Raw genomic sequence first — 15,307 nt, forward strand, 5'->3', positions numbered from 1 at the left:
ATTCCTTGAGCAACAGTATATATCATCAAATGTGTATGGAAGATCTTTCTATCAACTCATACGTAATCTCATAATTCTTTGAGATTTCTTTGTTGTCTGGAATCATCAATGTGACATGGAAGCTAAAATGAGGCCGAATACTCATTGTTTTGAAGCCGAAATGCCTAACTATAGTACATATTTTGTCCCCCCAAAAACCCATGAAAAGTGAATCCATTTCTTGCTCTTTCCTACGTCTATTTCCCATGTTTAATTATTATTTCCAATAGTATAATCAAATCAATGAGTTATTTAAAGCTGATTTCTAATTAAAACTCACTTAATTTTCATTTTTAGGATTAGTATAGAAGTCTTTGATTTAATACAGTCAGAAATAATGCGTTGACGTGTCATATACACATCCAAGTGTGTAAATAATTCTCAACTAAGTAAAATTGTTGTCCACAAACAGATAGCTATTCGATCATTTCCTTATCAATGATAGAACGTACGGGTTTAGCAAATCCAGAAGCTGCAGAAGCTATATACATTAGGACAGGCAAATTGAGCCTAGGTATTCGACCTCTTCACCATCAAATTAAATCTATCAAGATATTCTATTTGTCAAACGCCGTGTACCGGGGATTTGGTTTGAGTATATATAATATAATATATGCCATATGCTGGCTAATGGACTTAAAATAGGTCCCTTAAAATATCTACAAGAGTTCATCAATTATTATCTGAAAAGAATACATTCACAGTTGGGGCAACTTATGGCACATCATTAAACATGATCTTTCGGCCAAAAACTAGTAGGTTGAGGCGCGTTTGTGGGCATAAAAATGAGAACCCCGAGGAGTACTTGCACATAGCAAAGGAGAATGTCATCACGAAGTCTTAGTGAAATGCCATAAGAGTGTATGTCTTTTGAAGTCAAGCCATAAGATTCAAAATCTAAGCAGACTGGCATGTCAAAGAACGTAACGCACACCGGCTTTTATAGGTCCATAAATGGAAGAGTATCATAAGGAACCCCATGGGATTCTAGCTACATGTTCACAACCATCTAGAAGAACTGAATGGATGGGAATCCACTGAAAGATCATCAAGAGCAGGACTGCCACTCCTCAGAGGAACCCCATCCATCATATCTACCCCTTCGATATTTATCACCATAGAAAGAGAAGGCCACACTTTAGCCATTTTATCAAGCAGTTTCCAAGCTATAGATACCAAGAATGTCTATCATGGACATAATTACATAACAGTTACAATTATCCTTGGGCTTCCAACTAGAAGAAACTCTAATCATATATAATATCCAGATTGCAGTAATAAAGTAAATCAAAAGAGCATTATTGGAACCTAATCATCATATAAGCAAGCGGCAACCAACTCAGCAACAACTACAAACAAATGATTTGATTAATAGACAGGAAAAAAAAGAAAGAAGAGAATATTTTACCCCGGCCACCTGCAACATGTTGAGTACTAAGGAAGCTATCTAGCTAGCGCACAAAGCATTTAAGCAGGCGGACAAAGCAGGATTCCTTGCAATGGGGCATGATGGTAAAGGCGCGGGTAGACAGGATCTTGTAGGGCAAGGCTCGTGCTCTCGGATCAAACTCGTATTTGAATACTATGATAACAACACGCACCTTCTCAAGCCCTAGTGAATTTACAGTACTTTCCTCAACCGGGTAACTCCTGGCCCTAACAAAGCAGATTTTTCCATCTCCTAGATCGATGAGACGAAGCTGCTTAGATGCTTCACGCAAATTTTCCAATAAGCCAAGCAACCTGGGTTTCATATCCACAAACCCGTAGCTGGTAAAATAAGAACCTTTCAAATCATCAGTCAATCCCAATCGCCACACGTTTATAATATCACGATCATAGGTAAACACCAACTTCTCCTTGCAAGGCTTATCCAAGTCCACGACTAAAGCCTCACCCACAAAGGGGAAAACCTCACTGTGGAAGCCGGAATCAGCTATCCAGCATTTACGGTCGGTGTCGAAACATTTGACCGGCATTTGTGGGAAATAGGTGGACAGAAAGATCTTGTTGTCCGTGTAAAGTAGAGAATATAGAGTTTCACTAGTGAAATCATGACTGAAACTCGGTATGGGTGGAGGCAGAGCTTCCCACCGCTGCGATTGGCTCCTGTATACCTGAGAGACACTGACGTCACATTTGACAACTCCGAGAGCATAGAGATCTCCTCCTGTCTCCATCATCCGCGGATAAAATATGTCATGATGGATATTTGCAACACCGTTGCAGCTTTTGTCCAACTCCTTGATGTTGTTGCCGTTTTCTAAGCCCTGAAGCCGGAGCTCATCCTCAATGTCATAGACGAAAACCTTTCGGCTGGGTCTGCAATCATACGCCCACGGTGATAACTCGCCGCCTACGAAGACAACCTGGGAGCCAAAGGGACAGCAGCCCATGCAGTCGGGGATATCGCAGTAATCGCCGCAGAGTAAACCGACTGGCCGCAAATCATGATTGGGGCAGGATTCGCAGCTAGCGCACTTGATTTCCACACCTTTGTCTTCATCAAAGTCACAGGAGCAAGCCATCAAACACTCCAAATCGATGGCGAGGATGCCGTAGCAGCCCCTGAAGAAGTTTTCTTCCTGGCAACATACATACAATTTGGGGTTGCGATTCGAACTCGGATTCGGACTCCAACTGTGATTCCGATTCCGATTCACATTCTCCGTTTCCGATTCACTCACTTTGATCTGATCCATCTTCCCTTGACCTTTCTTTTCTCAAGCGCCGCTAGCGCCCTACCTTTTTATCAACGTATCTATACCTCTATAGAACCCTATTTTTTTGGGTTTAGTTTTTTTTTTTTTTTACTTTGTCAACGTATTTAAGGATTAATTTCAGTTTATCCCTCTGAGATTTGGGGGTGTCATCATTTCACCCCCTCTACTTTTAATTTTGAATTTTTACTCCCTAAACTTTCTAATTTCAACCAACCGTGTCCAATTTCTACTATTCCGTCCAAATTGGACGTTAAGTTTGACTTTTGAGGGCTAAAATGATCATTTCAACATAAAAAAAATTAATAAAATAAAATAATAAAAAAAATTCTGTTTTTTAGTTTTTTTTTTTTGCTTCAACCTATACACCACAAGTTATAATAGGTTTATAAAAACAAAAAAATACTATAGGTGGTTGAAAATCACTCGCTGGTCTACGATATTTGTAATATATCTCCGATAAAGTGAAGAATTTTAGGATATATCCCCAATAAAGTGAATAAATATTTGTAAAAAATAATTTTACACTTTATCTGTAAATAAATATCTGTATATCCCCAATAAAGTGAAGAAATCATTTCTGGTCTACGAAATTTGTGATATATCTCTAATAAAGTGTAAAATCAAAGGGAAATGATGGAAAATGTCATATTAGAATATGAAATGATAAAAATACAAAAGTAGTTAAAAATAATTAATATATAGGCTAGGATTTTTGGTCAACATTTTTATATGGAGAAGGAAATAAATTAGTTATTAATATGAAAAAAGAAAAGAAAATGAATTAATTGTTTGTTTTCATATGAAAAAGGAAAGAATAGTGCTAGAGACTCCAAAAGATTATACCAAATATGAATCCTAAATGATTTGGCAGCTGCCACATAATCTGTTTTAACATGTTAATTTCCAATGTGTGAATAATTTTTATTTTATTTTTTAGAAACTACTATAATATTTTGAATTAAAACCCTAATATTACCGAAACAGAAGAAGAAGATGAATTAAACTCTGCAAACAAACAATGAACAGAAACGATGTCTAATTCAACATGAACACAAACGAAAGAATTGGTACTTTTATTTTATTAGAGGAAAGGAAACATGAGAACAAATCAGAAATGATGATGATGATGACCAATTAATCACAACAACTGGATGCTGATACTCTTTACCAGAGAGCTTTTTTCATGATAAGGTCTGGCAGAATTTGGCCATATATCATCATCCAAGAACAACTTGAGATCATTCGTGGGGAAGCATCCCCGGTTGTGTTGCCATCACCGCATCCCCATACCCTCTCTCACTAAACTTCCTTTGTAATCAGTCTCCCAATTATTACTTTCCTCCCTTTGATCATAACGATGATACACCAATATCCCATACCCTAGTGATCTACGCCCTGAAGCCTTATAAAATATTTTTCACTTCTAAATTCGAGTACTCATCCAAGGTTTTTTCACATCTTTTGAATGGCTAAAGTACACAATTGTAAAGGAGACAGATCATTTAGAGATAAAATTCTTGTTTGTGAGAGATTATTTAGAAGAAACTAGCTTCAAGGAATACATGTCCCCTTCTGAATCTAACCGTCCTTTGTTTACCTAACAATCTGGGTAATTTTTTAGAGCAAGTGAATTAACCAGTGAAGGTGTAGTGATGGTGGCTTGGTGTGATACATGGATGACGTTTAGGATTTGTAGCTACTGTTCATACAAGAACAATTTTTTAAATTTTATGTTGTAAAAAAAAAAAATTGCAGAGAACATATACCATGTGGAAATCACAGGGTGATGATATGGCATGTGCCATGTCATTTGGGATCCTATTTTGGTACAAATTTTTGGGATCTCTAGCATTTTTCAAAAGGAAAAGGAAAAAAAAATCAATTTTCATAAGGAAAATATTTTTATATGAAGAAGGAAATGAATTAGTTATTGATATGAAAAAGGAAAAGACAATTATTATTTGTCTTTCTTTATATGGAAAAGGAAAAGAAAATAAAAAAATTTAAAAAAAGATAATACAGCTGTGAGGTTCAAACCTTGATTTGTTTGAAAAGAGACAAACAGCTTACTGCTAGAGCAACACGTCTGTTTGTGATTGTCATAGAAAGGAAAAAAAAATATATAGTATATATACCATATATACACAATTAAATTCTTGGAGGCCCCCGGAAATCGGTGGCCTGAGACAGCTGCCTCAGGCGGCAGCCTTCAGGGCCGGCTCTAGTTCCATGCATGGAGAAGACTGAGAATGATGGAAAGATGGTTGTGAGTGAAAGATCAGAGTTCTCATGGCTTAGCAAGGCTAAGTTATAGTTTCCATTACACCATATCTAATGGTTGTATGGTCATATTGCCATAAACCTTACCCCAAAATGAATGGTGGTGGCATTCTTTCTTATAAGATATTTTTTAGATAATGAGCCTTTTTTTTGTTTCTTACTGCAGGCCTAGGCTAGGTTACAAAATTTGTTCCCTTCTTATACGATTTTTCAGCATTGAAAATTTCCTATTAACAACATGCATGTAAAACTATTAACGCTTAAGCAGGAGAACGACATTTGGGCCTTAAACTGCAGATACAATCACTATTTTGGTAAATCTTTTGCACTCTTTTTAGTACTGAATCCATTTTCGCAATTTGCAACGATACCGTACTTGTGTTAACCTCGAGCAATTGGATACATCATCAATTAGAATGGCAGTTGACTTGCACAACGCAGGGGTTCCAAAAAGAGATTCAAGCAATTGGGTTAAAATTAGTCTAAAGCGCCTGCATCGATGATTGTAGATTCAGGTCCTTTTAATTTTTTTTTCTCCTTTCTAAAAAGTCAAGAATTCGTGATCATAGTAGTTAGATTCTCACAAATTAGACACCCCTGGGCTTTGGTTACAAAATTGGATGCCAAGCAATGGGCAACGGGTACCATTTCACAATACTGAATGCTTTAGCAGAGGATGGGAGACTGAAGAAGCTGAAGAGGTTCGCACGAGGAATGCTAGCCAAGTTCCTCGTGCGTTCTTTCTATTTACCATGTGAAGGGATTGTCTGGCAAGAACATTTGAGGTACTGACCGTACCGTAATGCTAATGCTTTGCCGAGTTCAAACATCCATTGCATGGAAAATAAAATTGTCTTGCATGCCCGTTAATATCTCTAAGAAATGATAACATTAGTCTTACATAACCATTAATAATCTTACAATCAGCCTAACAGAACTACATTTCATATCAGAACTTCATGTGCTTGCAACTCCTCTACAGCATATATTTGAACCAAACCATGCTTTAAATTCCCAGACCTGTAAATGGGCCATAAACGACAGTTTCATGCATATCATATAGTTACTGGTAATCATGTAATTTCAAATTTCAAAATAAGTTAAGAATGGAAACGGAAGCCATATACCCATTATTTACTCTCTAATAAGTAATAACAGAGTCCAGTGATTCAACTACATAGACGTCAGATGTAATAAAAAAACTAACAACCAGTTTTGAAGCAGCATAATTCCTAAAAGAAAAAGGTCTCATCAATCTAGCAAAGGGGGCAATGGCAATTTTTTAACTATAAGAGTTCATCAATTGGTATCTGGAAAGAATAAATTCACAACTGGGGCAACTTATAACAAACGATCTTTAGGCCAAAAGCTAGCAGGTTGAGGCGCGTTTGGGGCCATAAAAATGATATCCCCCAGAAGTTGCGCATAGCAAAGGAGAATTGTCATCACAAAGCCTACACTAAGACAGGAAACCAAGAGCCATAAGAGTGTATGTCTTTTGAAGCCAAGCCATAAGATTCAAAATCTAAGCAGACTAGCATGTGAAAGAACGCAAAGCACACCGGTTTTTATAGTTCCATAAATGGAAGAGTACCATAAACAATCTCATGGGATTCTAGCTACATGTTCACAACCATCTACAAGAACTGAATGGATGGGAATCCACTGAAAGATCATCAAGAGCAGGACTGCCACTCCTCAGAAGAACCCCATCCATCATATCTACCCCTTCGATATTTATCACCATAGAAAGCGAAGGCCACACTTTAGCCATTTTATCAAGCAGTTTCCAAGCTATAGATACCATGAATGTCTACCATGGACATAATTACATAACAGTAACAATTATCCTTGGGCAACTAGAAGAAACTCTAATCATATATAATATCCAGATTGCAGTAATAAAGTAAATCAAAAGAGCATTATTGGAACCTAATCATCATATAAGCAAGCGGCAACCAACTCAGCAACAACTACAAACAAATGATTTGATTAATAGACAGGAAAAAAAAGAAAGAAGAGAATATTTTACCCCGGCCACCTGCAAAATGTTGAGTACTAAGGAAGCTATCCAGCTAGAGCACAAAGCATTTAAGCAGGCGGACAAAGCAGGATTCCTTGCAATGGGGCATGATGGTAAAGGCGCGGGTAGACAGGATCTTGTAGGGCAAGGCTCGTGCTTTCGGATCAAACTCATATTTGAATACTATGATAACAACACGCACCTTCTCAAGCCCTAGTGAATTTACAGTACTTTCCTCAACCGGGTAACTCCTGGCCCTAACAAAGCAGATTTTTCCATCTCCTAGATCGATGAGACGAAGCTGCTTAGATGCTTCACGCAAATTTTCCAATAAGCCAAGCAACCTGGGTTTCATATCCACAAACCCGTAGCTGGTAAAATAAGAACCTTTCAAATCATCAGTCAATCCCAATCGCCACACGTTTATAATATCACGATCATAGGTAAACACCAACTTCTCCTTGAAAGGTTTATCCAAGTCCACGACTAAAGCCTCACCCACAAAGGGGAAAACCTCACTGTGGAAGCCGGAATCAGCTATCCAGCATTTACGGTCGGTGTCGAAACATTTGACCGGCATTTGTGGGAAATAGGTGGACAGAAAGATCTTGTTGTCCGTGTAAAGTAGAGAATATAGAGTTTCACTAGTGAAATCATGACTGAAACTCGGTATGGGTGGAGGCAGAGCTTCCCACCGCTGCGATTGGCGCCTGTATACCTGAGAGACACTGACGTCACATTTGACAACTCCGAGAGCATAGAGATCTCCTCCTGTCTCCATCATCCGCGGATAAAATATGTCATGATGGATATTTGCAACACCGTTGCAGCTTTTGTCCAACTCCTTGATGTTGTTGCCGTTTTCTAAGCCCTGAAGCCGGAGCTCATCCTCAATGTCATAGACGAAAACCTTTCGGCTGGGTCTGCAACCAGACCACGGTGATAACTCGCCGCCTACGAAGACAACCTGGGAGCCAAAGGGACAGCAGCCCATGCAGTCGGGGATATCGCAGTAATCGCCGCAGAGTAAACCGACTGGCCGCAAATCATGATTGGGGCAGGATTCGCAGCTAGCGCACTTGATTTCCACACCTTTGTCTTCATCAAAGTCACAGGAGCAAGCCATCAAACACTCCAAATCGATGGCGAGGATGCCGTAGCAGCCCCTGAAGAAGTTTTCTTCCTGGCAACATACATACAATTTGGGGTTGCGATTCGAACTCGGATTCGGACTCCAACTGTGATTCCGATTCCGATTCACATTCTCCGTTTCCGATTCACTCACTTTGATCTGATCCATCTTCCCTTGACCTTTCTTTTCTCAAGCGCCGCTAGCGCCCTACCTTTTTATCAACGTATCTATACCTCTATAGAACCCTATTTTTTTGGGTTTAGTTTTTTTTTTTTTTTTACTTTGTCAACGTATTTAAAGATTAATTTCAGTTTACCCCCTGAGGTTTGGGGTGTCATCATTTCACCCCCTCTACTTTCAATTTTGAATTTTTACTCCCTCAACTTTCTAATTTCAATCAACCGTGTCTAATTTCTACTATTCCGTCCAAATTGGACGTTAAGTTTGACTTTTGAGGGCTAAAATTATCATTTTAATATAAAAAATTTAATAAAATAAAATAATAATAAATTTTCTGTTTTTTAGTTTTTTTTTTTTTGCTTCAACCTATACACCACAAGTTATAATATGTTTATAAAAACAAAAAAATACTATAGGTGGTTGAAAGTCACTGGCTGGTTACGATATTTGTAATATCTCTCCGATAAAGTGAAGAATTTTAGGATATATCCCCAATAAAGTGAATAAATATTTGTAAAAAATAATTTTACACTTTATCTGTAAATAAATATCTGTATATCCCCAATAAAGTGAAGAAGTATATGTGTAAAATCATTTCTGGTCTACGAAATTTGTGATATATCTCTAATAAAGTGTAAAATCAAAGGGAAATGATGGAAAAGGTCATATTAGAATATGAAATGATAAAAATGTCACCTAGTTTTCCACTTGATAAAAATGTCCATAATGAATTGTTAGTAATATTAACTTAGTCCCTATGAATAATAAGGTGATGTTAAAAAAGGTCAGTATTTAATTTTTTTGATTTCCATTTTGCCCTTAAAGCCAACTTTCTCTCTCTACCTTCAGTATCTTCTTCTTCTCCTCCACACAAAGACACAGACCTCGAGATAGTGTGAATGGCGAAGAACAACGCGTCTTTGGAATCGGTGTACAAGTTCTTGAAGCGGTGACGACTCGCCGGTAATCGGATCCCTCCAGATCGTTCAGCTCAGCTCCTCTACTTCCTCTCCCTTCGATCTCATCACGTAAGCAACATACTCATCTCTTGCCGGCGATTCGAATTTCAAAACCCTCGCTTATCCACTCTCGCTTGCTGCAACGTCGTTTCGAATCGGCGCGCTTTCGATAGGAGTCGTCATCGTCGGCTCCACTTCACACCACCATGCCTCGTGCCACTTAGAAAAGAAAAGCGCCACCATCGACTTCTGCCTCCATCACAGTGATGACAGACCAATCACATCCCGCCACCTCGAATTCGGTATCTACGGAGGAGAAGCCGCTGCCAATACCGGCTGTAGCCTATTTGATGCATACGTAAACAAGACCTTGGATATGATTGAGGGTTTTTTATTCGGGTTTGTGATTGGTGGTTTTTGCAGGTATTTTTGTATTGGTGAGCAAGATGGACAGTAAGAGGCATAATACCATTGAAGAAACTTAGAAATGGTCCCCAGGTCACCAAATTTGTATTCCTGTATATTTACACTTTCATCAATTTTCAGCTCAAGCTTTATAATCATAGCCGAGAAAGGAATGAATTGTTTAATGAGAAAAAGAGTTTGATGTTTATGTTGACTGGTGGTAATGGATTGAAATGGGTTGTGGGTGCCGTCAATTGGAACTATCTATATAGTGCTAATATACATTGTAACTTAATGGTTGGTTGCGATTTCGTGGAGCATATTTGTAGCTTTAGATTTGATATACAATGTCATAGTGTTCAGTTTTTTGTTTGTCTTATATGTTTGCAGACTTGGAATTAAGTTTAGTTCTGTTAGTGTAGAACAGTGAGTAAGAGTTTGTTTTTAAGTGAAATTATGTTTACCATAGTGGTTTAGATTATGGAAAATCATACATGAGGAGAAAAAGAAGTACAATGATCTTGATTTCTACTCTTGCATCTTTGTAGGGATCACTATGAGCTGAGAAGAGTAATGGTGCTAAACATATTCCAATGAGTGAGCTGATGGATGGGTCTGAACCGACTGTTGAGATAAAAATAAAGACATTGGATCGTAAACCTATACTCTTAAAGAGCATAAAGAGGTACGTACTCTTGCAACAGCGGCTAATATGTAGAGAAATAGTTCTTAAAGAGGTACTATTATAGCTTTTGTTTGATTTGAGGAAGGTCTAGAGTAACCACATTCTTGAAAAGTTTTAATGATTAATATAAAGAAACCCTTTATATTTTAGCGATGTAACATGAAGGGTAAAGCTTCTCTTCTCATTGATTATGCAAAGGTTTAGAAAACAATTTGTGAAGATAGCAAAATATAAGGGTATGAGTTGATCTTGGTGTTGTTTGATGTTAGAAAGGGTTTAGTGAAACATGAATTACTGTGAAGATAATACGTGGATGAGCCTCCTCAAAACCTCTTTGTAGTGCTAGATATGCAAAAGCTCAATTTTTGGCCTTTCTGATTTCTACTATTGTCTGCAGAAGTAATTTCTTGCACGGAGAGCACTTCTCATGGGCGGTGTCATGAAGGTGCATATTGTGATCTAAATTAAATCATGCTTTGTTCTATCTTCACATTCTATTGATAATATTATGATTATTCTCTAACTTTTCACATATAATGGGATGCAGGGACTTGTTCATGTGACAGATTGTGGTATTTTTCTCAAGGTTAGTGTTAATGTTATTTTGAACCTTATGTCTGATGTATCCTTTTTTGGTCCTCCCCATCTCGCCTGCATGTGAAGTAAAATGATTGTTTATGAATTATAATATGCCTCTGAATGAACAGGGAAACACTATTGAGCAATGGAGCAAATGTGTGTATTAAAGCCAATGAACCAGTCCTCGGTAGTTTACTTTCTCATTACAAGTTTATGCTGCTTGCTAAGATCTGTCATGTTTGATTTCATTATCTGATGGTGTTCGATATGGTGATTGGTGGTTGTTTGGCTTTCAATGAGAGTTGGAGTACAAGGATAACGGCTCCACCAACAACACAGTTATGGATTGGATTCATGGCTCGAGTTACTGAACTAATTTTAGCAACTTTCTATTTAAAAAGTCAACTTTCTGACTTCCTTGGGGGAGATTGCTCATGTCCAAATGAAGGAGGGTGCTTAGGTCTGCAAAGGACCCTGGAATGATCCATAAATTATGAAGTATGATTTTAGTGGAGTAATGTTACTGTCACAAATATTGATACTTGAGATATCAATACTTTGAACTAATAGGTGGATGTATTACGGGCTTTTATTGCCAAAAAATTTGCATCATTACTCATATCACTTGTATTTTGCAACTTGTACATATGGGATTATTTCTGTTGATGGCATATTCACCCTTATTTCTGTTGAGATTATTATTCATTTTTGTTGTGGATGAGGGAAGATTAACAATGCTAAACTTGTTAGTTGTTATGTTATTTGGCTTCCATTTTATAAAGGCGTAAAGTTTACTCCATGATATATAAGTTGTTGACAAATATTGTAGCTGTAATGTACATATTAATGTACACACAAGTGAACATGTATATGATAATTTTTTAGTGACATCCTGTGACTTGGCCAGTGACATGCAATATGACATGGCCAATGATAATGACTTGATCAATTCAGAAGATGCCTAAAACTTGAATTGCTGTAAAGAGTCTATAAAAATAATGTTTCATTAAGAAAAACTAAACACAACAGTTACACGATAAAAAGATATAAAAACTAATTGATCTAATAAGCTCGAGTTTACAATTGGCCAGTGACAAAGCCTATGGCATGAATAGTAACTTGACCAGGAATTGACAATAACTTGATCAGAAATTGACAGTGACATAGTAAGTGACATGCAACTTGCTTAGTGACATGGTCAATGACTTTGTAGGTGACTTGAGGTTAACAATAACTTAACCAATGACATAGCCAGTGACATGTGGCCAGTAACTTGGCTAGGAATTGACAACGATGTCACAGGCCAGCTAGTGATCTGGCCAGTGAAGTCACAGGCCATGTCAATGACAACGTCAGTGACATGGTCAGTCACATACATTGTAAGTGACATGACCAGTTACATAATCAGTTACTTGGTTAGTGACATGGTCAGTTACTTAGTTAGTGACATGTGATTAACAGTGACTTGGCTATCAACTTATGACTTGGCTACTGATAGTTACTTGGTTAGTGACATAATCAGTTACTTAATTAGTGATATGTGATTAACAATGACTTGGCTATTAACATGTGACTTGGCTACTGACAGTTACTTGGTTAGTGACATGGTCAGTTACTTACTTGGTTAGTGACATGGTCAGTTACTTAGTTAGTGACTTGGCTATCAACTTATGACTTGTGACTTGGTTAGTGATATGGTCAGTTACTTACTTGGTTAGTGACATGGTTAGTTACTTAGTTAGTGACATGTGATTAACAGTGACTTGGCTATCAACTTGTGACTTGTGACTTGGTTAGTGACATGATCAGTTACTTACTTGGTTAGTGACATGGTCAGTTACTTAGTTAGTGACATGTGATTAACATAGACTTGGCTATTAACTTGTGACTTGGCTACTGACAGTTACTTGGTTAGTGACATGGTCAGTTACTTAATTAGTGACATGTGATTAACAATGACTTGGCTATTAACATGTGACTTGGCTACTGACAGTTACTTGGTTAGTGACATGTGATTAACAGTGACTTGGCTATCAACTTGGCTACTGACAGTTACTTGGTTAGTGACATGGTCAGTTACTTAGTTAGTGACTTGATCAGGGATTGATAGTGACTTGGCCAATGATTGACAGTGACATAGTCAATAACTTTACCAGTAACTTGTAATTAACAGTGACTTTACTAGTGATTGACAGTGACATAATAAGTGACTTTTCGTATGACTTGATGAGGTTAACAGTAACTAGGCGCTTGAGCTGGCCAATGACTTCACTAGCCAGTGACTTGGTCAGTGGCGTGTATAACAGTGACATGCAATGTGACTTGGTTAATAATTGGTTAGTGACGTGTATGACAGTGACATGCAATGTGTATAACAATAGTATTTATCAATCAAGATGAAAATCACCCACACAAAAGTGGCTCAAAATATCCAATTCTTTCCATTCATTTGCGATACTTGAAAACTGGAAGCAACTCCTAACATATGATAGCAATAGTAATAGGGGAGGGATTTATGTAGCAAAAAATGACACCCTCAAAGCACAGAAACTCTAGCTTCAACTGAAAATCTAATCCAAAAAAGGTTCTGATGCTAAAATACAAATTTACCCACTAAAGCAACAAGCACAATTTTATTTGTCTACAACTAAACATTCATCAAATTGAAACTGACACAAGTATTACATACTGAACGAAGCTAAACCCAGCAAGAGTGTGATTATCAGGAGTAATGAAGATTGGAGATAAGAGCAGATCTGCAGCCATTACAGGTAGAGACAAGCTCTTTAAAAGCTTCCATGTTCTTGCTTTTAGGGAATTGGGTTGTGCTCTTGCTTCACTGCACACTTTAAACAATATGGTAGCAACATGAAATTAGGCATTCGTGCATTAGATGTAAGTGTCATATACTTTAGTTTTACTTCCCATGCCCAACAAACAAGATAATCAATCTACTTTACCTTACCTGCCACAAATTCATCAAAATGTGAAGAGTGATGTAGGGCTGGGAAAAGTACATAACCACATCACTGCTCATGAGGATTTGTTTATGAAACATGCAACTACGTACAAACCAAACTATAATAAAAGTAATCAAGAGATAAATTTACCATGATGCTCCCATATCTACTGGACAACCAAATGAGTAATCAGTATGAAACCGGCCACCAAGTCTATCTCTTGATTCGAGGAATGTCCCCTGAAAAATGATAACGAGAATAATTTAAGAAGCCGGCAATTACAATTTTTCCATTAGTCAAGTTCATCAAGAGCATGTGAGACACTTACGGAATTAGTACAACCACTTTAGTCATGGCCCTGATACTTTATGGACCATTTTACTATAACTAGACCTAAAGTCCGTCCTTTCTCACATATGATGAAACAAATCCAACTAGAGTCATGTAGATAGCAATTCATGCTAAACCAACAAATATACCAAGAAGATGTCTGACCTGATTGGTACCTATAAGGTACAAATGAAAGCCAGTTAGTCCACCAACAATGCATGCCCTGACTCATGGTAGGCAACAGTGCGGCGTTCAAGCTTGCTAATAACCTGCATGTTCAAAAAACAAGCACAAATAAAGAGAAAATAATAGAAACTTCAGGGATCACACCAATAAGCCCGCAAGAATAGACTATCTATACTAGTGAGGCTAGGAATCAAGAAACTTTCTTCCCCTTCCACTTACAAGAGAAGATGTGGACTCCAATGATCATTAAGCATGCAAAATGAGTCAACTGAAGATTAATACTCAAATTATTTTCTTTTAAAACATATGTCCCTTCATGCAACACATATTATTATAGCAACCTGCTTATGGTTTTGGTGAAAAGCTTCAAGATGTGAAGAGAGAAGAGCAGTCGATTGCCAAAAAGAACACAGCCATGGTAAAACGCCAAAGTCAGTCGGAAGCTGGCGGCAGTGGTTGGTGAATTTGGCTAGAGGAGGGCTCTGATTAGAGGCTGTAATTGTCGTCGGGTCCAAGCTCGAACGAAATCGGAATTCTCGAAGAGGACGCTGGAGTGGAGGAGGCCAAAACACACCATCAATTGCAGCCAAAATGAACTAATTGCCTATAACAAAGAAACACATCATTGTCATCATCAAAAAGAAAATCACACAGAGCAAGGAAGCAGAAAGCTTAACATATTTGAAAAGGCAGAAGAAAAAATCTATGAAAGTGAACGAGCTTTGCATTGAAAACAAAACTTAAAAACAGAGGATTCTTAATCAACGAAGATGAAATGAGAAAGGAATTCAGAAATTAGAAGGATTTCGATTAACAGATCTGAACG

General features: G+C 37.6%; 2 protein-coding genes and 2 long non-coding RNA genes across 6 annotated transcripts; 1 reads left to right on the forward strand and 3 right to left on the reverse strand.

Moving 5' to 3' along the window:
- Positions 1-1,053: 1,053 nt before the first annotated feature.
- Positions 1,054-2,785, reverse strand: LOC112178740. The gene is made up of 2 exons (XM_024316947.2): positions 1,448-2,785; positions 1,054-1,139 (listed from the first exon to the last, which is right to left on the reverse strand). The coding sequence occupies exon 1, from the start codon at positions 2,739-2,741 to the stop codon at positions 1,491-1,493; it is 1,251 nt and encodes a 416-aa protein (XP_024172715.2). The 5' UTR covers positions 2,742-2,785; the 3' UTR covers positions 1,054-1,139; positions 1,448-1,490.
- Positions 2,786-5,902: 3,117 nt separating this feature from the next.
- Positions 5,903-8,409, reverse strand: LOC121051599. The gene is made up of 2 exons (XM_040514224.1): positions 7,075-8,409; positions 5,903-6,062 (listed from the first exon to the last, which is right to left on the reverse strand). Exon 1 carries the CDS (start codon positions 8,363-8,365, stop codon positions 7,118-7,120), a length of 1,248 nt encoding a protein of 415 aa, XP_040370158.1. The 5' UTR covers positions 8,366-8,409; the 3' UTR covers positions 5,903-6,062; positions 7,075-7,117.
- Positions 8,410-9,203: 794 nt separating this feature from the next.
- LOC112173702 lies at positions 9,204-11,448 on the forward strand. Of its 2 annotated transcripts, XR_005804603.1 has the most exons (6): positions 9,204-9,834; positions 10,290-10,426; positions 10,824-10,871; positions 10,974-11,012; positions 11,134-11,192; positions 11,320-11,340. It is a non-coding gene; the product is annotated as an uncharacterized LOC112173702 (long non-coding RNA). The 2 variants fall into 2 exon arrangements; XR_002925667.2 differs by having other exon boundaries at positions 9,206-9,834; positions 11,134-11,448.
- A 2,128-nt stretch (positions 11,449-13,576) lies between these two features.
- LOC112175785 lies at positions 13,577-15,084 on the reverse strand. Of its 2 annotated transcripts, none has more exons than XR_002926636.2 (4): positions 14,823-15,084; positions 14,472-14,564; positions 14,116-14,204; positions 13,577-13,851 (listed from the first exon to the last, which is right to left on the reverse strand). It is a non-coding gene; the product is annotated as an uncharacterized LOC112175785 (long non-coding RNA). The 2 variants fall into 2 exon arrangements; XR_002926635.2 differs by having other exon boundaries at positions 14,445-14,564.
- Between the last annotated feature and the right edge of the window lie 223 nt (positions 15,085-15,307).

The sequence above is a fragment of the Rosa chinensis genome, chromosome 1 (genome assembly GCF_002994745.2).
Source record: "Rosa chinensis cultivar Old Blush chromosome 1, RchiOBHm-V2, whole genome shotgun sequence".
Taxonomy (NCBI): Eukaryota; Viridiplantae; Streptophyta; class Magnoliopsida; order Rosales; family Rosaceae; genus Rosa; species Rosa chinensis.

Excerpts from the sequence above, each read along its gene's own strand:
- LOC112178740 (XM_024316947.2), bottom strand. The coding sequence starts at position 2,741 with ATGGATCAGATCAAAGTGAGTGAATCGGAAACGGAGAATGTGAATCGG.
- LOC121051599 (XM_040514224.1), bottom strand. The coding sequence starts at position 8,365 with ATGGATCAGATCAAAGTGAGTGAATCGGAAACGGAGAATGTGAATCGG.